Below are 27,153 nucleotides of genomic sequence, written 5' to 3'. Positions count from 1 at the left end.
TGCGACCGACTGAGGGGCGCTGGACGTTGGTGTCACTGCTGTGGCGCCGCCTGGTCCCATTGACTTGGGCTGCGACAATTAAGAGCCGAGGCATTCGTGGGGTTGATACTGGCCCAAGTGCCGTGAGTGAGGCCTGCTATGATGCATCAGCGAGCCCAGCAGAATCCATCACATCACACACGGACGGCTGGCTGGGGCTGTCAAGGTCCGTCCGACAGAGACCAAAGCCTTGGAAACCGGTTGAGCAGGGAACACCCGCCCAGATTGCCGTCCGGTTTAGTCAATGTGTGGGATCGTGCTTCTCTGACAGCTTCCCTGGTCCCATCCGTACGAGGCCACGATGTGCCATTTGGGCCTTGTGCACAAGGGCGTTCCTTGGTGGCGATCCCCTGGCTGGCTCTCAGCCCTTGCACCCTGGCGCCTCTGACAGACACCCTGGAACCCTGGAACCCTTGATTGTCTGGACGCACGGAGCACAAAGAAGACAAAAATGACAACGGCAGCACTGACCGGGACGGGTACCGACAACGCAGAACCGTAGCTGGCGAGCCTCAGCGTCAATGTCAGCGGTGCGTGGCAGAGACAAAAGCTGCTGAGCCGCCGCCACGGATGACTCAAACCGTCGTGTCCGGGCCTCTGCTGTTCCCAACTGGCTGGTGCCCTGGTTCCGACTTTGGGGCTCAAGCGGGCACGAGATTGACTACTTTTGTCGGTCTCGGCCATGACCGGAGGGGATGATGTCACGCAAGCTGGCGGTGATTGATGCGCCGCCGTGATGAGGCACCGGCTTGGCCTCAAACGCCCAGCTGTCAGTGGTTTGAGGTGCGCGGCTCGGCGGTGATCATGGGATTTTGGGCATCCCTATGACAGAGTGACTGATCCATTGCGATGCCGCTCCTCCAATGTCTCGGTCGCGTAGAGTGCGGTGCCCGCCTGGCCGTGTTGGCTCCTGGGGCCTCCCGCTTGGGATCATCGACGTGGAGTTGCTAGCGCGTGCCCTAACAGACGTTAGGCACACTTGCCCACTCTCCTAGACTTACACGTGGAGTCTCAACTCGCTCACAGAACTGATTCTATCCAGACGACTGGAAATACATGCGTAGCGCACTGTGATGGTGCAGCTGTAGCATGCGCAGTAAACGCACGCACTCGCTCCCGTGACTTGACCCAGCGAGGCATTTGTTGTAGTACAAAGGCAGCGCCCGCGGCGTCATAACTCCCGTCTGCATTCGAGTGATTCGATGTGTAACACGCTTTATTTGGTCGAGCAGACCCAGACACAAAGGATTCGGAGATTATTCAAAGGCTGGGGTAGCACAAAGGCCTCTGCTGGTGAGACCCAAGATGCCGTCACATAGCTGGTCGTGCCGATTTCTCTTTTTAGATGCCCATGTCGAAAAGAACGAATGTGAAGCCCAGTCGACTCGTCAGGTGATAGGGTTAGTGTTTCACCAGAATCGGGTGCCTTACAGGTTCAAAAACGTAGCACCGCTCCGACCGTTAGTGGAGGCGTCGTGATGGTGGGCGAGATGGAGGAGAGGGCAAGCGGAGGTTCTCCGTGGGGTAAAGGAGGAGGCAGGAGGTGCTTATCGCTGCCCCCAATGGCACATGACCAAATCACGCATTGGCGAGGTTTTACAATACGACTCTCAGCAAGATCCAATGCGTTCTACTCGAATGCACTGGCTTGCAGCTCAAACTGCTTTGCCGCTCCTGGTTCCGTTCATGCCCGGCGCGAACACCTGCTCCCGCTCCCAGTCATCCTTATCCAAGGCTAGTCGTTGGTGGAAGTGCTTGCAGAGGTGACCAGAGGCCGGTGTCCCGACTAGAGGGATGGATCGGAGGACTCCGGAGAGAGCCGCTGGCCCGTGTTTTGGCGAAAATCATACCTTGGCCAGATGGTTTTGGCGATGCCTTACCAGAAAAAGAAACTCTTGATCTTTAGGGGTCTTCGCGTAAGCAAACTCTTTCGCTTCCCCAGAAAGTCTGGATGAAGATCGAACCACCTGATGCATCCGTCGACCCACGAGACGGCTTCACAAGAGGTGTAAGGCGCCATCATCTGATTGTGATGCCGCACCTCGAGGGAAGGATGCATCGGCAGTGGAGAGAAGCGAAATTTCAATGCTGCACGTTCGCATGAGAAGGACGGGGGGCGAGTGAGTTCGGGAGCGGCAGGAATTATACAAAGTAGACGATTGTTCTCGACTTGATGCACTTGGACAAAGCCCAATTGATGCGCCTCCGTACCACACACTACGTCTGCGCACAGCACGATTGCGCCCGCCTCTTCTTTTTCTCCTCACTTCAATAAGAGACGCGCCAACTCACTGACAACGACGGGGTCACGCGACTAGTCCCCGGCCCGGCTGAAGTTACTGACGAAATCCTGTGGGCCCAGCTCCTCGGCCACTGTTCCGGCTACAGCACGGCAGCGCGCCTTCTCGGGTTCTCGCGAAGCGCCCGAGTCCATCGGCGAACCTTGCGTTGTGCTGCACACATTGCTTTGCTGCGCTGCACATCTAGGGCTACCTTGCCTCGACTGCTGCATTAACAATTCAAATTGAAACGCCTCTCATTGCTTGGATCCGACGAACTGCTCTGCCTCAGTCTGCTTGGACCACCTCTTTCTCCCGCAAATTCAGATATCTTGAACTCCGTCGCCAACTCCGTTCGGCCGCTAAACTCCGAGAAACAAACAACCAGACCCTGCCATTCCGCCGGCTCCAACGGACCAACCAAATCCCTCACAAACCCAAAAATCCAAGTTTGGAACCCTACAGCTGCAATCCAGGGGCTCGAGCCTCCAAGACCGCCTCTTTTCAGCGGCCCTCTGACGGTTTCGCTAAGACACCTCAAACCCATACCCACTAATATTACCTCCAGCGCTGGTGGTATTGGCTGTGTCAAACCCTGAGTGAAAAAAAATTGTTGCAGTGCAGGTGCGGTGCTGTCCCGAGCTCCCCACTTCGGCCTCGGCTCCCCCAATCACCCTTGAGGTTCTGCCCCGGGAGATCCTGTAGCGTCATCTCCACGATCCAAACCATCCATTCATCCATCCTGATTTATTTTCTCTCCTCTTTATACCTATCGCCGCCGTCCTCTAGCCACCCACCTTCACTGTCGAGCTCACCGCCGACTCCTCTTGTCTCACCTTTCTCTTTTCCCTTTCCTTCACCGCCCGCCGACTTCGTTTCGAAATCCCCCAGCCGACGACGTGCCGAACCTTCCCCTCGCTTGTTCGCGATCGATTTGTTTTTTTGCCCCTCGACGAGCTCCATCTAGCACGCGCGCCCTTGTCAGTGCTTTCGCCCGCTTCGCGATTTCGTCACAGCTGCCGACTCGACGGCACCTCTTTGCTCTATCCATGGTTGTGAGAAGGTGAAAGCCATTTCAACATGGCCTTCAACTTCAACTGGTCGCCGTTGACGGCTGACGCCGACTTCTACCGTCGCGCGCGCGACCTTTTGACCAAGGCGCTGAACAAGAGCCCCAAACCGCCCATCATTGTCGATGATATCCTCGTCAGCGAGTTCAACCTCGGCACCGTGCCCCCCGACCTCGAGATCCTAGAAATTGGCGACTTGGCAGAGGATAGGTTCCGGGGCATCTTCAAGATGACCTATTCTGGTGATTCTTTCTTGACGCTCAAGACAAGAGTTCAAGTATGTCCCTCTTTATTCCGTCGTATCCGACATGGTCAACGCCTCACTCTGCGACGACTACTGGGAAGCCTCAGTGTCGCGCACAACACACAACATTCGAAATACCCAAAGCACAACGGGAGGAACATCTGCGGGATCGCTGCCCGCGTCCTGCATCCCTTCTCACCATTTTCTGGTGGTGGACGTGTCGGGTCGCCCAACATCACGAACCCCTCAGTTCGGCCAAGCCTCTGTTGCACCAGCACAAGCCCACCATCTCCCCTCATTCCTCGACTTTCCTCTCCCAGCATATTGCATTGCTCGAATGCCACCTCATTTTGATTGCGATATGCGCATTGGACTCACTCAATGCGTTGTCACATGCGGGCGTGTTAGCGCCTAGTAGCTTCGGTTTCGTTCATGCAAACGCTCTTAGGGCTCGCACTAACTCGGCAACTCTAGGCCAATCCGTTAAACACGTACCTATACTCGAAGCCGACTTTCACCTCCCCTCAGCCCTTGGCCGCCGCGTCAGGCCTAACCATTCCACTCTCGATCACCTTGTCTGAAATCAAGCTTTCGGCGTTCATCATCCTCGTCTTTTCAAAGCAAAAGGGCCTGACCCTTGTCTTCCGCAATGACCCGCTCGAATCCCTCAAGGTTTCGTCGACCTTCGACTCGATACAGTTCGTTCGCGATTATCTACAAAGGACCATCGAACAGCAATTACGAAATCTCATGATGGACGAGTTGCCCGCGATTATTCACAGATTGTCCCTTCAACTATGGTGTCCCGACCAAGCCAACAAGGGAACAGAAACCCCCAAGGAGACGGAAGACGAAGCAGGTGTCGACCCTCTGGCAAGCCCCCCGCTGGACCCTGTCGACGCCAACGGCAATCTCCTCGACCCCAACGCCATCTCGGAGCTTACGCTGAATGGAAGCGGCGAGGTCAAATCCTTGTTCTCGCAGAAGAACCTGCTGCGTCTTGCTGCCTTGACAGACTCCCACCGCACCCTATCTCTCTTCACCCCCGGCATTCGCGATGTGGTCTTCCGTGCTTGGACAGGACACGAGAATCGTTCTGAGGCGCCGACGCCATCAATCGCAACACCTTCTCTCACCAAGACCTACTCGTTCCCTGCCGGCACCTCTACGACATACACTTTCTCCGACACCGGAAGCACTGCGCACGGTCATCTCCCAGCTCGACCCTCACTTGTCAATCTGAACTCGGCTACAACTGGCCTATCACTTGGACCTGGCAGCCGATCACGGGCAGGACGCAAGAAGAAGACAAGAGTGGTCAATTTGAGGCGAACCAAGTCAGAGGCTGTTACCCCAGAGACTATTAGCGAGGCCTCGGAGACCGAATCACTCAACATTCCATTGTCTGAGCCTGCCCTTGACGACTCTGTTCCTGAAGAAACAGACGGTTCTGTCATTGCCGAAGCGCCCACTCCGGCCAAGGTTCGATTCAGAAGCGTGCAGGAGACGGGCCTTCCTCCGCTGATGGCAGAGTTCCAAAAATCACAACAAATGGAACCCCTTTTGGTTTCTGCCCAAGCCCCTGAACCTCAGAACTTTGCACCTGCAGCTGCCACTACCGGCATCAAGGCAGGAAAGGACAAAGCCTTTATCTTGGAAAATCAAAGCACTAGTTCAGAGAATTCGTCTGTCATTCTCGAACAAGCTTGGATCATGAAGATGGCTGGCGAAATTGCCAAGCGCGTCTACGACGAGAAAAACCGACAACGCGGAACCTGGGAGGAGCGCGAAGATATGCCACCACCAGCATACGAAGCCGCTACTCGATAAAAATTGCGGATCATGAGCATCAGTATATACCGCTCTCCATTCTTTAGATCCTTTCTTTACTTTTCATTCTTTTTCGCAGGCGCTGGTGTTTGGAGGGTTTCAGGCTTTGGACACGACCTGACCCAGATTTTTCTTTTGGTACATGCAACGGGCGTTGGAAGAGGCGGCTTGCCGAATGATAAAAAAGGTGGGCCGGATCACGAGTTATGACCGGCCAGGCTGGGGCGTGGATACTGTCTTTATTTCCTTTGTCGTCTATTCTACATGTGTGAGCCGATAACATCACACTATCAGAGTTCTAGGGGTCGCGCAGGGTGCGACTGGATAGGGTTACCTTTGTGTTTTTGGGTTGGTCGTGGGTCCCAGGAGGATGGTTTGCACACATGGCTTGGTACAAGGTGTTTGATGAACGGTTACGGAGTAGGACTGGTGAGGTAGGCTGGGACTGGGAATGGCCAAGATATCAACAGGCACAAAACCCATGGTATGGGATAAAAGGGGCAACTGGAAGGGCGGGTTGGGTAGCACCCACAAAGTGTTTGTGTTGCTGCAGAGACAACTCCAATTCACATGATTCAAAGATCTTTGGGCTACCTGACGATGCTGCTCTTGTGACATTACTCCAGATTCATCACCGTCCCATACGATGACTCAGTGTCAAGTCTTGTCTTGTGACATAGCGGTCTAAGGAAACAGATGTAACAAACTCTCTTCTCTTCTAAGCGCCCAGTCTATCCCATGTGTACCGCTTTCGGGAGCGTACTTCCTGATTCAACCCCTGACTTGGCAACATGTTGCTTCTGACAATTTCCTCTCATGGCCTCCACTGTCAACCCCTGGCGTCCATTGTGGACCGGAGCTTGATGAGTTGGCACATCTCATGCCGACTTCGCAAGACGACGTCCAATCGAACGTCAAGCATCGGAATGATGCTGTCAGTTGACTCATTGTGTGAAGTGGAATCTCAGCGGATGTTGCCCCCTTTAATTCCGAGTTTCCACAACGCAGTCGGGTATCATATTGGCGCCTGAACAGCAACCCATGATGCGTGCTGTCGTGTTCAAGCTGTGATCTACCAGTGGCGGTTCTTGATCTTTCTGACCTTTGGCACCTTCTTCGTGGGCTCTTCTGCTTTCTTTTCCGTTTCCGAGCTCGTCTAAGACTTGTTCGCGGCAGCAGCAGCCTGGTTCTCCGCCTTGAGCTTGGCCAGCATTTCCTCCTTGCTCTTGAGCTCGGCCAGGATCTTCTTAGCCATTTCTTCCGCCTGCGCCTGGGCGTCTGCTATTTTTCGGATCTCGGCTGCCTCCGTCTCGAGGCTGAAGGGCTGTCCTGGCCTGTTATGCGCTGGTATCATCGCTGAGCGCTCCCATACCTCGTTGCTATCGGCGGGAGGCGGTGGCGGTAGACGCGTCTTACCTTTGCCTTTGCCGCCGCTCGGCTTCCACCCCTTGGGCACGGCGCCTTGTGTAAGGATGTTGTAGAATGTCTCGTAGGGTTCGTTGAAAAGCTGCTCTTCGTAGCTCCATGCTCGGATTTCGCCGTTTGACGCGACCATGGCCTGCTTCTCCTCCTCGTTCCGCCCATAGGGATGTAGGCGGAGGTAGTGGTACAGCGTCTGGGGTTTCTCGCCCGAGTCGTTAACGTAGTAGAGCTTGAGAGTGATGTCGAATTCTCCCCATCCCGTCTCGTTGACGACAAATGGCTTTCCAGGCTCTCCTTCAACCACTATTTCCCCGTTAGTCTCGTCGCGCGCATGGAAGAGTAGTGGATCGAGGTCGTACTTCGCACATAGTTAGGGATCGACTCGTGGAGCTTGAATTGCACGCGGCGTAGCCAGTATGTAATGTCTGTATCGTCGAGGCCCTTCACAAAGACCTGCCAGGAGTGTGTGTGGATGTCGGGGATGCCTGCTGGTCGCGGGTTGGTATCTGAGAAGGGCTTGGCGGTGCTTCCCACGATGAAGGGTCGTCGGACCTGTGTCAGCTTGACGCGCTTTCCTAGTTGATTTTGCGGCGCCATAGTGTAGTAGTTATTCCCTTAGAAGAGATATGCGCCCGCGCGATTAGAAATGGATGATATTGGGAGATGGCGGGGTGAGGAGAGATGAGATGTAGAAGAAAGAATTGGCGACGGTCGTCAGCCTTGCGACTGATTGTTGGGTTGCGCCACACTTGTCTCAGCCAATGATCGCTTAGTACGGATGCAAGCCACGAAGACTTCGCAGCCTCGAGGTCCGATGATGATTTCATTGATTTCTCTCTCCCATCGGGAAGTGCTCAATATTTACTGGGACTCGGCCGTAGGGCTCAATTGGCACGTCACACCTTTGTGATTTTGTCTCAGTTGCTCTTCATATTACTCCAGCAGCTGGTCCAATTTTCCTCCTACTCAAAAGCTCTCTGAAGCTCAACCTAGCTCCGGGTGAACCCTGACATCACACCACTTTCAACACCAACACCAACATGTCTGCGACAAAGAAGCTCGTCGTCTGCGGAGGAACTGGGTTTCTGGGCTCTCGAATCTGCAAATATGCTGTGGCAAGAGGCTGGGATGTGACTTCCATCAGGTAATGCCTCTCGCAAGTTCACCACCACACATCACAAGCTCATCTCTCATCTAAGCCGTTCCGGAGACCCCCGATGGGACACCATCACCTCGTCCCCTTCTCCCCCTCCGTGGGCACACAAGGTCAGCTGGGAGCGCGGTGACATTCTCCGTCCGGCTACGTACGCTCCTCTGCTCAACGGCGCCGACTATGTCGTCCACAGTATGGGCATCCTCCTCGAAGCCGACTACAAGGGCGCCATCTCGGGCAAGGAGTCGCCCATCAGTGGCCTCCGGAAAGCCTTTGCGCCTGTCCGCGACCGTGGTGTCGATCCGCTGCAGCGAGGACAAGGCGAGGATATCAAGCCTCCCAACCCCAAGGACCAGTTCTCATATGAGATCATGAACCGTGACAGCGCCGTCACTCTAGCGAAGCACGCCGCGGCGGCGAATGTGAGCTCCCTCTGCTACATCTCTGCTGCTGGAGGAGCGCCTGTCCTTCCTCAACGCTACATCTCGACCAAGCGAGAGGCCGAAGTCACCATTGCCACCAAGTTCCCTCAGCTAAGGGGCATCTTTATCCGACCCTCCTTCATGTTCGATAGCTCGCGCCCCGTCACGATGCCACTTGCTGCCATGGTCGGCTTGGGTACTGCCTTTAACGATCTTACCGGCAACTACTTCAAGACCTTTATGGGTGCGGCTGGCGTCAAGCCGATGAAGGTAGAGACTGTCGCCGAGGCTGTGGTTGAGGCCCTGGGCGACGAGAGCGTCAAGGGCGCGCTCGAAGTGCCCGAGATTGAGGAGCTTGCCAGCAAGGCATGGAGGAAAACAATGTTGTAGTGGCCGCGGTTATGATGATGTATTAAAAGCACAACGCTAGACTGTATAATACCCCGGAGGACTAAAAAGCGCCATCTATGGACCATCTCCCTCTAAATCATTGTACCTCGTTCAAAGCTGTCCCTGATCTCGGCAGTGTATTTGTTATAGAACCGAGACAGTTTCTGGTTGAACTGCTTGTTCTTTTCGTTGATGTACGTGACATCTCCTTCGTCGCCATTCTGTGCCATCCTCTCCTTTCTCTTCTTCAGTCGCTGCTCTTCGGCTCTCTGCAGATCCGCCACGAGACGGTCGACTGCCGCCTTGTCCGGCTTATTTTGAGAAAACGTCGTAGAGTCTGCGGTCGAATAGAAGGATCCGTCCTTGTCAACAGCGATAAGCTCGCCGTCCTCGGTTTCGACAATGTCCAGGCCGCCCGATGCTGCCGCCTTCTCGATGAGGGCCTGCTTATCCTTTTCGTACTTTTCCATATCGGCGTTGATATTTCTGAGCTGTCGCTTGTATATTTTGTTGGCCTCCTGCGTCTGGTCTGCAAAGGAGTTGTTGTCGCGATGAGCCGCCTTCTTCTTGAGTCGCTTGTCCCACTTCTCGCTCTCATCGATGGTCCAGTCCCATGCTCTTTTGCGCTCGAAATCTTCACCGGCTTCCTCCACGTCTGCCTTGAGCAGCTTGTGCGACGCGATGGCATGTTTCCGGTGCAGCGCAGTGAGCTGCGCGGGATCGGTGGCTAGTCGTTGAGACTCGAGGGTGGCCTCCTTCAGGTTCGTTTCCGCTGAAGTCTTTGCTCGCGCCTGAAGCGCCTTGAAGCGGGCCATTCGATCCTTGGCTTTCGAAGCAGGGTTGGCATCGGGAGCTGGCGCGTCATCCTTCTTCTCGGTGGATGATTCGGTGGCGGTTGTGTCGTCGGGTTTGGAGAGGTCGTCAGTCTCACCTCCCTTGGCGGGGATTTCTTCAATAGTCTCAGGTTCTTCTGCAGAAGACGATTCAACCGCCTCTGTTCTTCGTTTCTTTGCTGGAGGTGCCATACTGTCGGTTTGATGTGATGAAGCAAATGATGCGGTTGCTCCGTGGAGTGTTGTGAATTCAGGTTGTTGGAAATAAAAGCTAGTCCTAAATGGGCAAGTAGTGGGACAATGAATGCAAGGCAGGAAATGGAAACTTGGAGGTCTGAGTTTCAGAGGGGATAGAAAGACCAGGCTGAGGGTCTTAAAGATCCGATCCAGGCTATCATTCATATGCCAGTGATTTAATATTCTTTGTGGACGTTCATTCACCTTTGATGTGAGATCAAGAGTCACAGTCAACACACCAGCCAAGCGGAAAAGTGTAATTGCGACGCCGATATTTGTGGCTCGGTCGCACAGCCACAGATCTGCTGCTGGTCATTTCAATTGCCGTAGCGGCCTCCACTTCCCCAGGTTTTAGGGGGTTGCGGGGCGGGGAATCGGACCGTTGTGGCAGCACCTGCCTGAAAGAACGCCTGTAAACTTCAACCAAAACAGCCTGTACAAGGCAATTAGAGGGGACTCGACGGCTGATGACGGCGGGGATTTGTCAAGGAAGGGGCGTCAAAGCCATCCTCGGATGTCGCGTGTCTGCGGGGAGAGCAGGAATGAATGCGCGGCACGGTCTTGCCTTCTCCCACTTTCCATTTCCAACTCCTCCTTGCTTTATTCAAGTTCCCAACATGATATCACAGCTTTTTTAAGTCGCGTGTCGCCTCAAGCATCTTCTCCGGCTGCAATTGCCTTCTCTAGCACTTTTCATCTGTCACTCCTGCTGCAACGTGTCCAGCTTTTCATCTCCCTTTTGTCGCCAACATGATGCGCACGGCAGCCCGAAGACCACAGGTCGCAAAACCAACGCTAAACGCTGGAGCACAACAAACCCGCCAAAAGACATTCATCAAAAGAGAGGACAAGAGCGGAGAAATCTACTATGCCGTCAACAGATGGGGCAGGGCAAAACCGAAGAAGCCGCCGAATCGGGAACTCTTCCAGGTCAACAATCTCCTCCTCGACCTCGACGATATGGACAGTAGGCACGTGCGGACGTGTACCGAAGACGATGAGGCTCATATGCTCAAACACTGGTCTGTGGATCCCAAGCGCCAGGCATTGAGAAGTCGGCTCGAGGAGCTGCTCAGCGAGGTCGATTGGTCCCGGCGCAAGGTTTTCGAGATATCGATGGAGCCAGCCAGTTCCTGGCGACTTGGGAGCCATGACATTCTCTCCGCAGCCCTCAACGGAGCCCCATCTAGCTCATCACCAGGCCCACCAGTCGACTCCTCCGACGGCCAACAAGGGTTCGCTAACGTTCTGGGGACCGAGACTCTGGGTCAGCGCCAGCAATCCAACACTCTCCACACCATCTGCTCGAAAAATGGGATTCCGGGACACGCCAAACAGGACGACGAGCTATTGCTTCACTGGTTTCAGCTACGCAATCAATTGGCGCAGTCCGAGCAGCAGACCAACAAACCGCCGTCTCCCAGCCAGCTCGCATCAGCCCTAAGAGAACAGGACACGGCTATTGGCATTCGCAGGCTGGTTTCGCAATGTCTGTCTTCAGGCCTGGACGCCACGTCTTTTCACCAGACGCTCCACAACGGCCAAGGGCGACCACCTTCCAGCCTCTCTAGCGAGGTTCGGGATGCATGCGCGAATATTCTGAACGGCTGCCAGGAGAAAAGCGCAACTTGTCACGACCTCTTGGCTTTCCTTGGCAACCTTAGCCAGAGACTATCGTCTAGTGGCGCCCATATCGGCGAGCCGTTGTGTGGGCTTGGGCTGAGGCTTTCAGCCGAGATAGGCAAACCTGCGGCCACCATGGAATACCTCGATATGGCCTTTAGGGATGGATACTTTGGGGATGAGGCTTTGGGTGACGTCCTCGATACTTTGGAGACGTACTCGCACCATCTCAGTGTCAATTCAGAGTCAATATTCCTCGACATGAGCGACAGACAGACCCTCCTGAGTCTGTTGACGGGTATCCGCAACGATACCCATGCTGCAGAAAGCCACACTGCACACGGATCAATTCGATCTATTGCCATTCATTTCCTCCGGGAGCGGCGCGACGATGGCGCTACACTGCTAGCCCTGGAAATATATCGGGCTTACATAGTCCTTCTAGGTCGCCTAGGCGCGGTAGCATCGCTCTGGCAAGAATGGCGACTATCGGGGGCCGAGCTCGAAGGTTTGATCCGAAACGGTAACCTACTGATGCCCGAGGGCCAAACAGAGGAGATTGTCGTGGAATCTTTCAGAAATGCAATTGGAGCATCCCTCTCAGTTGTGGCTCTTCGTGATGACGCAGCTTCGACGGACCTCGACTTGGCGGGTTGTGCCACGCGGGACCTGGAAGCCATTGAAGAGCAGAACCAGGATGCTTGGCTCGGGTACCAGCAGCAGGAGGCGCACCCTATGCGAGGACTGCTGGACGGCGATATCCGTGCGGCGCTGGGTCTCCCACTTGATGGGTGGATGGAAGGGTTGCGGCGTCTAGCTGAAGGAACTGGTCCCCGAGGCTGAGTCGATGGATGGATGGATGGATGAGAGGTGAGCTGTGCGAGACCAGACCAGGGGCAGGAGGACCCAATTGTGAGAGATATGATGCAGGTTTGCAAAATCGGTCAGCCATGGGGTTTTGCGACATGCAGCATCATCATTATCATGTCAGACAAACGCGGTCGTTCAGAAAGGGGTTCATCCCGCGCAGGCCGGGAGAGACAGACAACTGCAACGGCCTCGAGACATGAACTTTATTAGAGTTTCCTAATTTCCGTCTCCTGATTTCCCGAAGACCTGGTTACGTATACATTGGGACTGGGGGCAGAGCCCAAGCCCAACAGGAAGTGGGTGTCACCCCATTCAGCCCTGTGAGCGACTCCGGGCCAGGACGTCGAGCTTGGTCAACCCACGAGCTGAAAGGGACGCCCGCAGCGCGCGATTGGCAGGTCTTCATCTGCTGGCCTGCCTAGCTGCGTCCAGCTCCCAGCCCTGTGCGAATCAAGATGGCCAAGGAGTGGACTAGCAGCACAAGCCTGTCGCACACGCAGTGCTAGACATGGCATCTCGTCTCACCACACCCGCGGCCTCGTACTGTACTGTAGCAGGAACACGGGAGCCGCTGGGCGCTGAGCCGCTGGCTGTGTGGGCGAAGTGAAGTGAATTGAGTGGATGGCAAGGCGCATGCATGCAGCCATCCCCTCGCCGTCCGATTTTCCAAGGCAGCGCCTTGCTGCTGAGTTGTTCGTCTCATGGCGCTCTCACACACAGCACAGTGGACCTCCAATCCGAGGCGTCGGGCGGCGGGAGTCTGGCGCGAGTCTGGACCACACACATGGACAGCCCCGGATGCCGCCTCCGCCACTCTCATCTGCCGTTGCGCTCTCTCCTGGCAGCTGGGCTCCCCTGCCCATGATCAGCGTGCGTCCGTTGTCTGGCTTGCTTGTTGCTTATGCTTGATGAGCCTGTTTCACTGTCGACTTTTTCCCTTCTTCGTCACCACCCACGGAACATTGAAGATTTCGAGTATCTCGACCGTCTGGAATTACATCGCCTTCCTCAGGTACCCGGAGCGACTGGTGATCGACGCGTATCCTCGGAGAGCATGTATGCTACGTCGCGGTGAAAACCATGATGTGGATCTCACTGTCTCCGACCGGCCGACTACACGAGCGATTGGTGGTGCTGGGGCTGGCACTCCTTGCTTTCCACGTCAATGTCGCGGTTCAACAACGGGATCCGATAAACAACTTTTGTCGACGATGGGGTCACCAGAGTGCTGTAGTCGACAACAAGCTATACATTGGAGGAGGTTTGGTCACATATGATGGTGGTTCCGGAACACCAGATAATTTCTCCAGTATGTCGATCCGCTTGTCTTGGCGATCTTGGATCTAGGCCAAGATGCTTCTTTGGGAAGAAGCTATTAACGCGATAGCCCAGACCCTTACTTTATCTATCATGACCTGAACTCTGCCGCTAGCTCGGGCATGCCTCAACCGTATGCCAATCTCAGCAAGAACTCGACAATTCCCGACGTCAGTGGTGGCATCTTCTGGCCTGATGATGTTAACAAGTACATCTATCTCTTTGGCGGCGAGTTCTATGACGAGAAACCATGGGATTTCGATCTCTACCAATACGATATCATCAACAATCTATGGCAGAATCTCGGGACCCCGAGGGACAACGACATCGTCGGACTGAGCTACGGAGCTGGCGTCTCCATCCCAAGTCGAGGCGAGGCCTACTACTACGGAGGATGGATGAACAACGCGACTGTCCCGAATTGGGGAGATGCACCCGAAGTGCCAACGTCCTACCTCCTCCGATATGAGATGGACTCTGAGAGGTGGACTAACAGCACTGGACCCGACGATATAGGCCGAGCAGAGGGCGTGATGGTTTACGTCCCAGTCGGAGACGGTGGCATGCTCGTCTACTTTGGTGGCATCCGGGCGACTGGAAACAACAGTTGGGAAGCACAACCGATGGAAGAGATCATGCTCTACGACGTCTTGAGCGGAAAGTTTTATACCCAAAACGCGACTGGCAATGTTCCCGAAGTGCGACGACGATTCTGCGCAGGCGTTACATGGGTGGAAGACCAATCCTCATACAACATGTAAGTACCCTCCTGTTGGGATCAACTGATCTGGAGGCTGACGGTTTTCAGCTACCTCTATGGAGGCGCCGGTGAGGAAGAGGGCAGCATCGGCTTTGACGATATCTACATCTTGACACTGCCGACCTTTGAGTGGATCAGGATGTATCCCACCGATACTAACAAGACCGGGAGCTTCCCCCATCACAGCTTTACCTGTAACGTCGTCAACGAGGCTCAGATGTTTGTCCACGGTGGCTTCTTCCCGCTCAACGACGTGTGCGATGTCCCGGATCAATGGGGTCTGCACCTCATGGACCTGGGCAGACAGAACAAGAACAAAGCCCCATGGGACCTCTATGAAGCCAACAAGACAAAATATGTTGTCCCGACAGATATCATCAAGGTCGTGGGAGGGAACAAGGACGGCGGAGCAACCAAGACAAAGCCGGCAGGTGGCTTCGACCATGATGATCTCAACGCCCTCATGACGAGAAAGGCATCAGTCGCATCGCGGACCCCGTCACGAGAGATACCGGGTGGTAACGGTGGATCGAGTGATAAGCTCTCGACTGGGGCTATTGTTGGTATTGCCGTCGGCGGAGCAGTTGCTGTTATTGCCGCCCTCGTCGGCGTCTTCTGCCTCGTTCGACGACATCGACGACGAAACACCCGCACCGGGTCTCAACAGGCCATGTCACAGCCGTATGACTATCACCATCCCGCCCATCCTTCGGTCAGCTCGAACCAGTACTCTCCGGGCCCATGGAGCCCGCAGTCATCTACCTTTAACCCTGCGAGCCCACCTCCTTTCCAGTCTAGACCACAGACAGTCCAGCCTCACCCAGGGCCACCGGTGGAACTGCCCTCGGAAAACCTCGACAACACGGGTCACATATCTCCGCATGGAAGCAATGAGCCCAAGTTCGATGCCCATGGCAACGTCTGGATTCCGCAGGTGAGCATGATGCAAGTCCCGGACCAAGGCCCTTCTCCTGGGAGTCCACACTACGATGGCACGATGGGATCTAACTCAACCAAGACTGAGCCCGGATACTTTCCACCTGGCACACCACATGAACTGGCGACCGACAGACGGACACCACAGGTCCCGGGAGAACCGGCCCATCAGACATACTACCACCCATAACAGGGGGTATCGGATAATGAGAGACGTGGAATTTTCTTTGCGTACACTACCGAGCTTGATGCTCAAATCCTTCATTATAGCGACACTGTGAAGGAATGAGGGAAAAGGAATTTTGGAGTACTTGGAGTCGGAACGACAACGACTTGGCAGTGAACGGACTTTGTCGGGATACCATTTATTTTTGCCCGTGGCTCATGCTCTCCTTTTTAGAGCCGGGGGTTTAGCATACATGTGTAATATCAATGCCGCTGATGTAGGTGGCTCTTTGGATAGCTTCAGTGTGTCAGTGAGATGGCAGACGCCATTGTAATACCGAGACTCGAGCTGAAACTACCATCTTGCCCGAGTTCCCATTTCCGTGTAAATCGTGCATATGAATGGTATCCATGGATTCTCACGAAACAGAACTGGTCTTTTGTAACTTGGCATACGTTACGCTCGCTGTTTGCTCGTATGGTGGTCGCTCCATGGTGGTGTGTGCTCTCGTCAGGTAGAACAATGCGAGTAAGCTGACTATCTCGCGAAGGCCTCTTACATTCAGGTCTACGAGTACGAATTTTATGTCGATATTGATCCTAGTGCTGCGCTCGGCAATGATTGACAATCGTATGAGCAACCATTCTCGGTCTGAAAGACCACCACTCATTGATCCTCACTTGAGCACGACAGTACAATGTGGTCAAATCTTACAGTCGTTCGGCAGCCAGTCATCTGAGTAGAATCCATTGTCCGTTTGAGAAGGGTAGTACGTATTTGACACATCGACTGAACGGGTAATTACGCAAATGAATACCTACCTAGCTGATAACTCAGCATGGGGATGAATTTTATATAGGAGATAACATTACTGAGGTTCACTCACAATAGCGAGGTATACTTGACAATAGAGCTGGTGTCTAAGGATGCCGAATAGATCGGTGTCAGTTCCCTTCGGATGTCCCCTGACCTCCCAATCTCGACTTCCAGGCATCAGGTTGACACCGCTCAAGACCTGGAGGGTGGCTGCCCTGTCAGAACATCCGGGGGGAGGGCTGGAACGTGTCACCATGACTCTCCGTGAGCTATGGTCTCGTGCCTAATCACTTGTGTGACCATAAGCATGAGTGGTGGCTATCTTCCACTCCCAACTCATCCAGTCTAATAGAGACTAGCAGCAGGATAGAGTGTTCAACGCAATGATGATAACACTGCCTGGATCATATTTGCTAGCACGTAGCGAAGATCAAAGGAGACATGGCCCAGTTCGAGATATTCCCATCAATCATTCACCGCCTGCAAGTCTTCTTGTCATTTCTCACTCTTGAGGTGACACAGGTCCCGGAGGTCCGAGGAGATGTAGGGTATGGGTTGCATGAACTGCAGGAACAATTGCGAAATACGAGCGAAAAAGGTAGAACGTCAACTCTTGAGTTGGGGTGACATTGCCGCCAGGCACTGCAGGCGTATAGGATAGGGTGGTGTCCTTGTCGAAAGGTTACGTCGTTGTTGAGTTATTGACACCATTGCTTGACTTGATGACGAGGCGAGGAGATCTCTCAGCTGCAAAGTTTTGAGTCAATTTTCATGTCATCACCCCATAAAAGCCTAGAATTGCTACGAGTTTTATGTTGGCGTCAATCTGAGCATCGTAACCCTGTAGTCGGCTGCTAGTGTCAAATCGCCATAGCACATTCAACTGACGCGATGCGGCTCCACGCCCAGGATATAGACGTCAACAGAGCCGCCGGGGATGATGCCATCGTCTCTGGGTCTTGGCTGTGGGGATTGGCCGTTTCTGAGGGGATTCGTGTCTCTGGGGTAAGGCCGCGGTACCCGCAAGGCTGCGTCTCGAGGTGAGTGAATGCAGGCAGCGAGTGGTGTGACGAGGCAGAATGATCAGAGACGTCAGCGTGGGGAGTTGATGATGGGATTGACTAGCTGAGGATCTAGACAACTGCCGAGTTCAACGCTGACGATGACGACTCGCCAAAGAGACGATTCAACGATGAACATGTCGATCTGGGTTCGGTCTCGGGAATCTTCGGCGATAGGATAGGTAGTCGAACACGCGGCGGTTTAGTTAAGCAACGACCGATGGATGGATCGACTGGTTTACCCCATTGAGTTCGGCCGTGGCGCGTGCTCTTGCTTTTTGGTCCCTTGATCGCCGAGCGTGGAGTCAAGATGGGGGCGGCAAGATATCAGTTGGTGTGGTGTGGAGGGGGAAAGGAGATCAGCCAGATAATCAAATCATCGGGCAGGCAATAAGCACAGACGAGGCATGCTGGAGACTGAATCGAGAGGGAGATAAGCGATCACGAGGTTGTTTACCCGGAGGGGAGAGCTCCAGCTAGAGATTGAACCGGGCATTAACATGGACATTGGCATGGACGGGGGTGTCTGGATAAGATATTGGATGGCCTCGGTCGCGATAAGCTGAGCTGCTCAGCCGTAGAAGCACAGTATCGAAACGGAAGGTTTGATGCATCTGACACGACACGACACAACATCTGCAGCATCTGCCGTTCGCTCAGGGCAGGCAAAACGGTGCAACCCCCTCTTCCTCTAGTCTAGAACAACACACGCGACGGGTCAGGTGGTTTCTCCCAGGCACATCTCTCTTGACGACGCCAGAGGGAGGGCATGGCGAGATGTGGCGAGAGGGCATCTCAGGGTCGCTGTGTAGGCAGGGGAGAAAGAAGGGTAGTATCGAGTGGGGAGTGGGCGTTGAGGTGATGCACGACATGCGTGTGTGAAGTGGGCGGACGGAAGATGGATCAAACAGATGTTGCTTCTTTTGATGTCTAATCCATATATTGACGCCGTCGAAGGCAAGGGGTTGAATGCTGAAAGCACGCATCAGGCGAGTCAACTCCACTACCAGCGCACATTGACTGATTGACTGACTATACTCGTATCAATAAACGACATCACATCATTTACTGTGCGAGAATAGGTCAGGTTCTGCGGCTGTCGGTTGGTGAGGTGTCGTGAAATTCCGGCGCGTAGAGCGCATTTGAGGCCTTATCTTGGCCTCATGCTGGTTGCCAGCCAGATATTGACGATAATCGCCCAGACCCTATCCGTAGCTTAGCCTACCTAGACCCTGGAGTACATGCCTGCCCGGCCTCTCGGCAGCAGGGAACAGGCCCAGACTCACAGCCCTTGCCTGAGATGGCAGTCTTGGTCCGTTAGCTGGCGAAACCATCGTCACTGGGCGTGGTGTTGAAGATTGGCCCTGGATCGTCACTGGAGGGCTTTTACACCGAAGATATCCGAGTCAGTCAGACGAGGGCCATCCCTTCGATGGTGAAATAAGCGAACCCGACCAAGCGTGCGAGAACGATTGGCCCGTGAGCACAGATGATGTGACTGAAGCCATGGCCACGAGCTCTAGGATCATGGATCTAGAGGACTGGCCTCAGGGAAAACCCCTGGATTCAAGCTACTTTCGGAACCGTTATGAAAATTTCTGTTTTCTTTTCTTCTTTGTCGACAAGAGAGGCTCCGCAACCCGAGTTCGTGGGCTGTTGCTGAGCCGCAAGTGGAGGCCTTCCAACTTGAAGCGAGAACCCCGACGGGTCCCTACATGAGCCGGACGGGGGACGGGGACGGGGACGGGGAATTGGCAGATTGAAAAGAGTTCAAGGGAGGACGAATTAGAAGCTAGAGTCAATGACATTTAGGTAGCTCCCGGACCTTGATGGAGGGTCGTCCTCAACCCTCATGGACAGACAGACACACGGACAAGGCTCAAACCGCCAGGTTTGAGACGGCGTCAAGAGCAGAGAGAAACAGACCCTGCACATTGGAAGGGTCATTCTGGGCGCATTATCGTCGCAGTGTTTCAGACACATCACAAACTGTACGGAAGCCCGCCTTTTGATAGTCATGACAGTTGCAGTCGTCCCTTTCTCCTCTCATCAGGCCATTCCTGTCATCTGCCCCAGATTTGGACGCGAGCCAGCCGAATCAGACTGGACGGACGGAAATAACTGCTCGAAACGCAACACAGGGGAGCTGATGGAACCCCAGACACAAAGCAAAGAGGAGGTGTGGGTGCAATTGGCATTGGGATGGGAACCCCCACGCTGGCTCCCACGCGCCCGCGACCCTGATGCCCTTTATCCTCTGGCCTTGACCATGAATGATTGTCGTCAGGGTGCAGCGCAGCTCATTGATGATGGGAATTCACAAGCGGGGGAACGAATCAGACATGCCCGTTGGACCGAGGATAAAAAAGGGACCAGAACAACAAACACAAGCGAGTCGTCGGTGGCACTTGACTCAACTGAATCGTTGGGCTTCACTTGAACAAGTCCCAAGTTGCATCGTCGTCGGCCCGGCGCTCGATGGCGTCGCGAGCTTGGCTTTTCTGGGGCCGAAAGCTGTTGGCGCTTTCAATGGGCGGATCCAATGTTTCCCTTCCCTTCCCCGCTTCCAGTGTCAACTTGACTCCATCGCCGGGGAGGTTTGCTTGGACCGGCCCCGCAAGCCAATTCAACCGCTGCCATGCCCATGCCATGTCGGCAATGTTCAACGGAGTCAGGGGGAAGAACTCCTACAAGGTTTCCACCGTATCCGATGGAGGATTGAGATACGACCAGAGATAGAGAACCCTTGCTCCAGAGGGAAGAGAGAAAAGGAACCGAACCCCACCTCGGTTCTTGTCCTGGACGGAGTGACACCGTAACTACAAAGTAGCGGAGTAGTTGTCATGAGAAGGACAATGGGCTTGGAGAGGGGGCACCCCATATGTGCGGTGATGTAATGTCCGGAGTCAGTCAATCCAGTCGGCAGTCGCTCGCTGCGGCCGTGACCGGACACGCGGTGCGTCGACCGTCCCGGAGGTACGCACGTCGTCCGCGTTGCTAGGCTGGCCAGCTAGGTACATTACTGTAGGCATGCTGGTGGGAATTTGTTGACGGTGGAGATTTGGTGATGGAGGCTTGAAATCTGTGGGTTTGGCTGGATATTGCATCCATTGTCTGTCCAGGAAAACTCATGCACTCGGGCACGGGCTCATCCACATGGGCTCAAGGATTGATGGATCTTGGGAGCAACCTCGTACGCAATCTACACATCATGTATCCCCATCTTTGTCCTGTCCTTCACCTCCATTCATTCCAAGCAATCCACATGGATCATCGTCAACAAAGCGGAAAAAATCCCCGCCCCATCCGTCCCTCCCATGTGGTGCCTATGCGGCTACGGGTGAATCAGTTGCCCACGGGGCTGGTTTGATAGGCCCCGTACGACCTCTGTTCTGTTCTCTTTCCTTTCTTCTTCCTCGGACTTTTTCTTCCCCCTTCGCGTGCACTACCAACTGGATATCAAGGTCTGGGTCTGCAAACGATGATGCACATCATAGTAACACACTTGTCAACCACACCCTTTTTTTTCCCGAGTTAGCGGCCTTTGCTTCCCGCACACACACAGGCACAACGCACACACACACACACACAGGAACAAGAATGTGACGGCCCGCAGACGAAGCTTTCGGGAGAAACATTGGAAGAGAACTGGAACCCGGTTGAGAAAGAGACGGTGTGCAAAGATCAATCCATTGAAACGATGGCACCCCTGGTTGCCAGAAACTGACTTTTGTTGCGTAATGGCGTCGCAAAGACGCAAGAGTAAGCCAGCAACACGCACCGCAAGACGGCGAAACGTGCTCGGCGGGGTGGATGAGACGACCACCGCTGGTTGGCAGTTGGCAGGAGGTACCCAAGGTACCAGGTAGACTTCCATTCCAGGGCCGCTAAAACCTCAGGGCAGGTGCTTCTCAGTGACTTCCATACAGCGGCCCCTCCTTCCTTCTTCCCTGTGCCTGACGGCGGCGGCCAGCAAGCAGCAGCAAGCAGCAGCAGGTCCCCCCAGGCAGGCGCGCCCCGGTGGAGAAAGCAGGCGCCCCCAGTGCCCAGTGCCTCCTCGGGTGGGCCACGGGCGGCAGATGGAGGGGTCCCTACCTTGATTGCTAGTCGCTGGAGCTAGGCACTCTGTAGGCAGGCGCGATGGTGGCTGCTCCTGCATCGTCACCAAAGAGGCATTGCGACAGAGCACCGCGTCCCATCGTCACCTGCCCACCTTACAACACCTACACCATGGCATGAATGATGACAGACCAAACCACCACTATCAAATCAACCAAGACTTTTGGCGGGCGACCCTTGAGGCCATCTCTTCCCGGTCTTGGGAGCTCCATCCTCGGGGCGAACCCACACACAGGTTTGGTTTCCCATCCATCCATCACACCTGGACCCTTGGAGATCATCAACAGAGATGCACACCCCCTCCTACAATGTACTGAACCTCCAATCCACACCCCGATGGCCGGTGGATGCGTCCCTGACATTCGTCCGTTCCGTGATCCATCCATATCCTCTAGCTCCGATCGGGATGAGCGGAGAGGAACATGCACGAGCTGCTGCTCGCTGGCTGCGGTCGCTGCTGATACGCGGCTGCACGGCGCAGCTAGATTCCAAGGGATCATGCTCTTGCTCTCCTCGGAGCTTGCGCAAGTCACGGTGCGGTACGGTGCGTACGGTGCTCATTCGCAGACATGATGATGACGAGATACGTCTCTTCGATTCCCCTCCAAACACCATCGTGTCCGAGCGACGCTATCATGTGCCGTAGCTGCGCTAGGGACGCCAGGTATCCCAAAGGTCCCCTTGTTGCTCAAGTTCGCATCGACGTGTACCTGGTTCGCACGTCTGATAATGCAACCCTGGTGCCGCACGCGTATCAGGATGGATCGCTATCTATCACGGTTGCGAGTCCCAGGTCCAAGATACAAAAGAGACCCCCATTCCCCAGACCCCGTACAGGTTCAAGGTGGTTGGTCTGTGGTCAAGCTACCTACTCCATCCTCACCTTTTCAACCTTGATATCATCCGTCCTCTTCCCACTCACTCTTGGGCTGAGCACTGTTGCTATTGCATCGTCTCGAAAGAACCAGTTACCATTCATTATAGACAATCTCCAGCCTGTCCGCACACTGCTGCTGCCTTCTCTCACTCGTTGATGGCTCAGGAATCAGCCTGTTGATAGCGTGACGACGTCTGCGGACATCGTATCAGTCAGCTTGAGACACCCTCACCCTCACAATCGACGCCCTTGACATACGCACGCGTCTACCGACACACTGGCCAGCCGCTCACGCTCAAGCACCAAGGCCTCACGTTTCCGTTTCTGCATCCCAACTGACACATCCTCTCCACACCACGCCACTGTAGAGCAACGAATCCCCAGCGGGATCCCAATCCACCGAAAAAAGGGTCACAAGAAGTCTCCGACTTTTCGACAAGCCCATAATTGCAGGTTTCCCGCCTGTTGTTGGGACCAGTCCCTGCCGCGACCCTGCAAGTCCCCTTGTCAGAGGACTAGCAACCAACTGGGCACCCTGAGAGGATCCTCGGCCCAACCCTGTCCCAGCACTCTCGCGCAATCCGATAGTCGCAGCTCGCAGTGTCGATTGCGGCGGGTCATTGGCTGACTTGTTGCGGGCGTCCCATCTCCGCTTTCGGCTCCTCGCTCACTCACTCAATCACGACAACCTGTCGAGCGAGTCACCATCCCAGGTGACTGACAGGTGCCCCAGCTTGATACTTAAGACTCGCGTGCCCCGACTTCGCCTGCCTTGACTCTGGTTGCATTGAATCATCCAGAACGACGATTGCGTACCGCTATCACCATCACCAGAGGCATACAACAGAGACAATTCCTCTTTCCTCTCCTCCCTCGCTACAGTACCTTCGAACCTTGTCGTCCTGTCCTGTCTCCACGCTCCCCCAGCGAACCAACAACACCAGCCAGCGCTAACAAGAGCGCCCCTTTCGACTACTACTCGGCCCCGTCGCCTAAATTTCGACTTACACGACACTTGGACGTTCGGCCTCTTTTGGTCCCTGGCATTGTCCTTGCAACTCGACGCTTGAACAGTCCATACCGCTTCTTACGGCGGCCGAATCAGACATAGCTTGAGCCTCGTCTCCACGTTTGCGCATCTCTATTCTCGCCTGTGGTGCCTTAACGGTGACGCAAAGTCGAGTCTGTCTCTCGTGAAGTGGATTCATTGTGAAGGAATTTTTCACTCATCGAGATTCGGGAGTTTAAAAAAGATCACCCACTGGGGCTTCCCCAAGTCGTTATTGAGCCTAAAACAACCCGTGCGACGATCCCGTCTTTTACTCGCCCATCTGGGATATCTCGCCGAACGAATCTTGCCCTACGTTTATTACTAAAACTTTTTGTCCGACTATCATATCTCTACTTTGAGGATCAATCAGTCCAACATCTTTTCTACCCGTCCGTCTCGATCCGCAACCGTTCTCGGGGAATTTGTTGTCCTGTCGTCCCTGCACGCGGCCCCGACCACAATTTGCCACCCCGAGTTACCCTGGTATCACACAATTCTCGAATTGTTCCAGACACGGACAAGGACAAGAAAAATTTTTTGCAACCATTTCTTTGTTCCCCCGTGCTCCCTTCTTTGATCAAATCAGGGAGAAAGGGGAAATCTGCAGCCTAGTGCCCACGATAAGGGCCCCCCCGCAGTCGAACCATCCGTTACTGGAGAGGCGGTTTCCCACCCGACCCCAGCGGCTCCAATTGCCCTAAAATTTGGTACCGTCCACTGGTTTACAGGCGGTACCAAGCCAAGTACCTTGTCGACCCTTCTCGTCGGCTATCCTTCACCGGGCCTCATATCATATCACCCTTCCCCCCCTCTCGATTGAGGTGTCGTCCTCTATCAGCCTCTCTCTTCTTCTCTTCCTCAACACTTTCACACACACATACACACACACACAATGCATCACAGCCGGAAAAAGTCTGGTCACGGCCTCCCCAACACATCATCAACAGACGTGCGAAAGACTGTCACAGCGACCGACCCTTCAAAGTATAAGCGGCCCGTCATGACTCGGCGACACACTCCGCAGAAACTCGGCCGAAGCCAGCGCGAACGTGAACGAGAGCGGACAGAGTCTTGGGAAGACGAGAGGGAGAGCTTCCCGCAGTTCTGGTACGTCTCACGTCATCCCAGAGAATTTTCCTCCTCGTCGACTTTCCGGATCGGGTTCATCCTTTGAGGGTTCCTTGCTTTTTGCCCTGGCAGTTGCAATGCTGTCATGCTCAGGAACCAAGCACAGCCCCTGGCGTCAGAGAGAACCCGAGGGCCGGAGGGCGACGGGATTCGTTCTAGAAACCCCTCCAATGAGTGAGTTTGCTGACGATACGATAGCATGACGTGCGAAAAGCAATTCATCCCTCGCGATGACATGTTCCTGTACTGCTCTGACAGGTAGGTTACGAACCCACTCAGCGGTGGACCTCGATCCCCCGTGAGTCCCGGACGATGCTAATTATGGCTGCTGCAGTTGTCGAAGGGTTGATCAGACTTCGACGTCACAACCGGCCTCGTCGGTCCGCCATTACGCGTCGGTCAACTATCCATTCTACACGGCGGGCAACCCAGAGCCCAAGGACATCATCCCGCGGGCATCGCCCTCGCGACCCAGCTCCATGCTGCTAAGCTCCCCACCGGCGACCCCAGGGCCCGGAGCGTCGGCTTACCAACACACTTCGGCCATCTCGGCGCTCCGGTCCCTCAACGTCCGGCCGCCCAGTCCTCCGTCCCCGACGGGCAGCTCGACCAACCTGTGGCCTTTTAGTCGCAGCGCAGCGACCAGCCCGCACAGCTCGTACGGGCGACCTTCTGCGGCGTACTTTTCCTCAACGTACGACGGCGGCTACTACGGCGCGGGCAGCGGCGCATACACCTACGATGTGACTTCGGCGGGAATGGACCGGCCTCTTCCTTCACGCCACCCCGGCACCTACTCTCGACCCAAGAGCATCGAGCTTGTGACACCCATGGTCGGCAGATGAGATGGACGCGAACCATGCTTCAACGTATGGCATCTTGAGCCGTCAGTCGGGGCCTGTCATCCGCAGCCATGGCAGCCTGCGTGAACGCCGTGAGGCTGGCAGCAGGCTGGCTGGTGTGGTAGCACAGGCCGAGCTGAATGGCGGGAGATGGCCTGCGGGGGGGCTAGGCCAGTTGGTGAGCGTGTCACAACCGCGGCGCCGGGCAGACATGCGACGGGGATTGGGCGAGGCGGTCGGGGCAGGATTGATCACGATTGCAGGCCCTTTTGCGGGGTCTGCAAGTCGGGGTTACTGCACTGCGCTGCACTGCACTGCATTCAAGTACAGGTACAGGTACGAGCAGGGGTTCAGCCAAGGCCCTTACTTGCTGGGTCCTCTTGTCTTATCCTGTCTTGTCTTTCTTTGCTCGCCTGTCCAATCTGGGAGGGAGCGAGACATGGCGCTGCCAGTTCCCGGTTCCTAGTTTTGTCGAGTTCCCACTTGGCACTGGAGGAAGCACAGCACGCGGTGCTCGAAGTGGGCTTGTTTTTTTTATTCCACAATTTTCCTTCCTTTTTGTGTGTTTCGGTTGGTTTTTGGTGGTTCATGTTGTATCTTGGGAGGGGCTCTCTTGCTGACGGGACACTTCCCCGGCGCTCAAAAGTGTTTTTTTTATTTTTATTTTTATTCTTTCTTTTTTATCTCGCATCATCAGCATTCCACCATGATCATGTTGGAGCGGAGTTGGCCGGCACTTTTGTCATTTTTTCTTTCTATTATTATTCTTTTTTTCTTGTCTGCCTGTCTGTCTTGTCGGGGGGCCATCGGTAATTTCGTTTGGCGATCCCCCGCTTCTGGCTCTGCAGGTCTTGTCTGTCCGTCTGCCTGTCCCCTGGCTACACACGCATCCCGTCACACAGACTCTGCCGCCCCCTGGTCTGGCTCTTGCAGCCGGGCAGACAGGCCAGGCCAGGCTCCAAGGTCATGCCTCCCTGGACACTGCCGCGAGCTAGTGTGGGAGTCGACGGTGGCCTTGGCCTGGGGAAAGGTCTCTTGTTCTTCCCCTGAGCTACGGATACCACCTCGCCTAGGTGCTTGAGCGGCATTCATGGGCACAGACATGCATGGATGGGCGGTCGACTGCATGGCATGGCACGGCATGATGTTGTTTATTAGAATTAGCATGAGCATAGCATAGCATCTGGTGGGTGGTTATCTCGGCGGCGGCTGTATAATTTGTTGGGCTCTTCGCATATACTTACCTGTCTGCACTACGGAGTACTTTGTTACAACTCTACTCGACTCGTTGGCATGGATCATCAAATCACACCCCTCATCCTTCTTCTCTTTCTCCGGTGGTCATTTCCTGTCTCATCACACACCCACAACAGACACCAACGAACGAGAACGAGTCATCTGTCTTGTCTTGATTGGTTTTTTTTTCTCTGGGAGGCATTCACTGATGGCCTTTTCTTGTGGCGCGTCAGCAGCAACATATTTCAAGCATTTTCTATCATTGACGAAAGGCATCTGTCTGTCATGCCGACGCTCTTATGGGTTACGCATTATTGATTTACACGCATGGGAGGTTTCTTTGAGCGCATTTACACACATATACAAACATACAAACAAGATTATACCTAGAAGCATAGCATAGCATAACATAACATAGCATCATGATACACC

The 27,153-nt window shown here is 54.6% G+C and overlaps 7 protein-coding genes across 7 annotated transcripts; 5 read left to right on the top strand and 2 right to left on the bottom strand.

Moving 5' to 3' along the window:
* Positions 1 to 3,398: 3,398 nt before the first annotated feature.
* Positions 3,399 to 5,462, top strand: NCS57_00618100 (Mitochondrial distribution and morphology protein 34; the record flags this gene model as incomplete). The annotated part of the gene is made up of 2 exons (XM_053056077.1): positions 3,399 to 3,665; positions 4,107 to 5,462. The coding sequence occupies 2 exons, from the start codon at positions 3,399 to 3,401 to the stop codon at positions 5,460 to 5,462; spliced, it is 1,623 nt and encodes a 540-aa protein (XP_052915032.1).
* A 1,156-nt stretch (positions 5,463 to 6,618) lies between these two features.
* On the bottom strand, positions 6,619 to 7,481 carry NCS57_00618000 (Protein AF-9-like protein; the record flags this gene model as incomplete). Its single annotated transcript, XM_053056076.1, has 2 exons — positions 6,619 to 7,187; positions 7,244 to 7,481. The coding sequence occupies 2 exons, from the start codon at positions 7,479 to 7,481 to the stop codon at positions 6,619 to 6,621; spliced, it is 807 nt and encodes a 268-aa protein (XP_052915031.1).
* A 443-nt stretch (positions 7,482 to 7,924) lies between these two features.
* Positions 7,925 to 8,849, top strand: NCS57_00617900 (Epimerase domain-containing protein; the record flags this gene model as incomplete). The annotated part of the gene is made up of 2 exons (XM_053056075.1): positions 7,925 to 8,028; positions 8,084 to 8,849. 2 exons carry the CDS (start codon positions 7,925 to 7,927, stop codon positions 8,847 to 8,849), a joined length of 870 nt encoding a protein of 289 aa, XP_052915030.1.
* A 92-nt stretch (positions 8,850 to 8,941) lies between these two features.
* Positions 8,942 to 9,889, bottom strand: NCS57_00617800 (Pre-mRNA-splicing factor SYF2; the record flags this gene model as incomplete). Its single annotated transcript, XM_053056074.1, has 1 exon — positions 8,942 to 9,889. The coding sequence occupies exon 1, from the start codon at positions 9,872 to 9,874 to the stop codon at positions 8,942 to 8,944; it is 933 nt and encodes a 310-aa protein (XP_052915029.1). The 5' UTR covers positions 9,875 to 9,889.
* Positions 9,890 to 10,669: 780 nt separating this feature from the next.
* NCS57_00617700 (uncharacterized protein) lies at positions 10,670 to 12,385 on the top strand (the record flags this gene model as incomplete). The annotated part of the gene is made up of 1 exon (XM_053056073.1): positions 10,670 to 12,385. One exon carries the CDS (start codon positions 10,670 to 10,672, stop codon positions 12,383 to 12,385), a length of 1,716 nt encoding a protein of 571 aa, XP_052915028.1.
* A 1,107-nt stretch (positions 12,386 to 13,492) lies between these two features.
* Positions 13,493 to 15,615, top strand: NCS57_00617600 (uncharacterized protein; the record flags this gene model as incomplete). Its single annotated transcript, XM_053056072.1, has 3 exons — positions 13,493 to 13,721; positions 13,805 to 14,486; positions 14,538 to 15,615. The coding sequence occupies 3 exons, from the start codon at positions 13,493 to 13,495 to the stop codon at positions 15,613 to 15,615; spliced, it is 1,989 nt and encodes a 662-aa protein (XP_052915027.1).
* Positions 15,616 to 24,407: 8,792 nt separating this feature from the next.
* Positions 24,408 to 25,488, top strand: NCS57_00617500 (uncharacterized protein; the record flags this gene model as incomplete). The annotated part of the gene is made up of 3 exons (XM_053056071.1): positions 24,408 to 24,622; positions 24,842 to 24,901; positions 24,978 to 25,488. 3 exons carry the CDS (start codon positions 24,408 to 24,410, stop codon positions 25,486 to 25,488), a joined length of 786 nt encoding a protein of 261 aa, XP_052915026.1.
* Between the last annotated feature and the right edge of the window lie 1,665 nt (positions 25,489 to 27,153).

The sequence above is a fragment of the Fusarium keratoplasticum genome, chromosome 4, assembly GCF_025433545.1.
Source record: "Fusarium keratoplasticum isolate Fu6.1 chromosome 4, whole genome shotgun sequence".
NCBI lineage: Eukaryota > Fungi > Ascomycota > Sordariomycetes > Hypocreales > Nectriaceae > Fusarium > Fusarium keratoplasticum.
The sequence above is the reverse complement of the archived record's forward strand: the minus strand, read 5'-3'. Positions and strand labels throughout refer to the sequence as shown.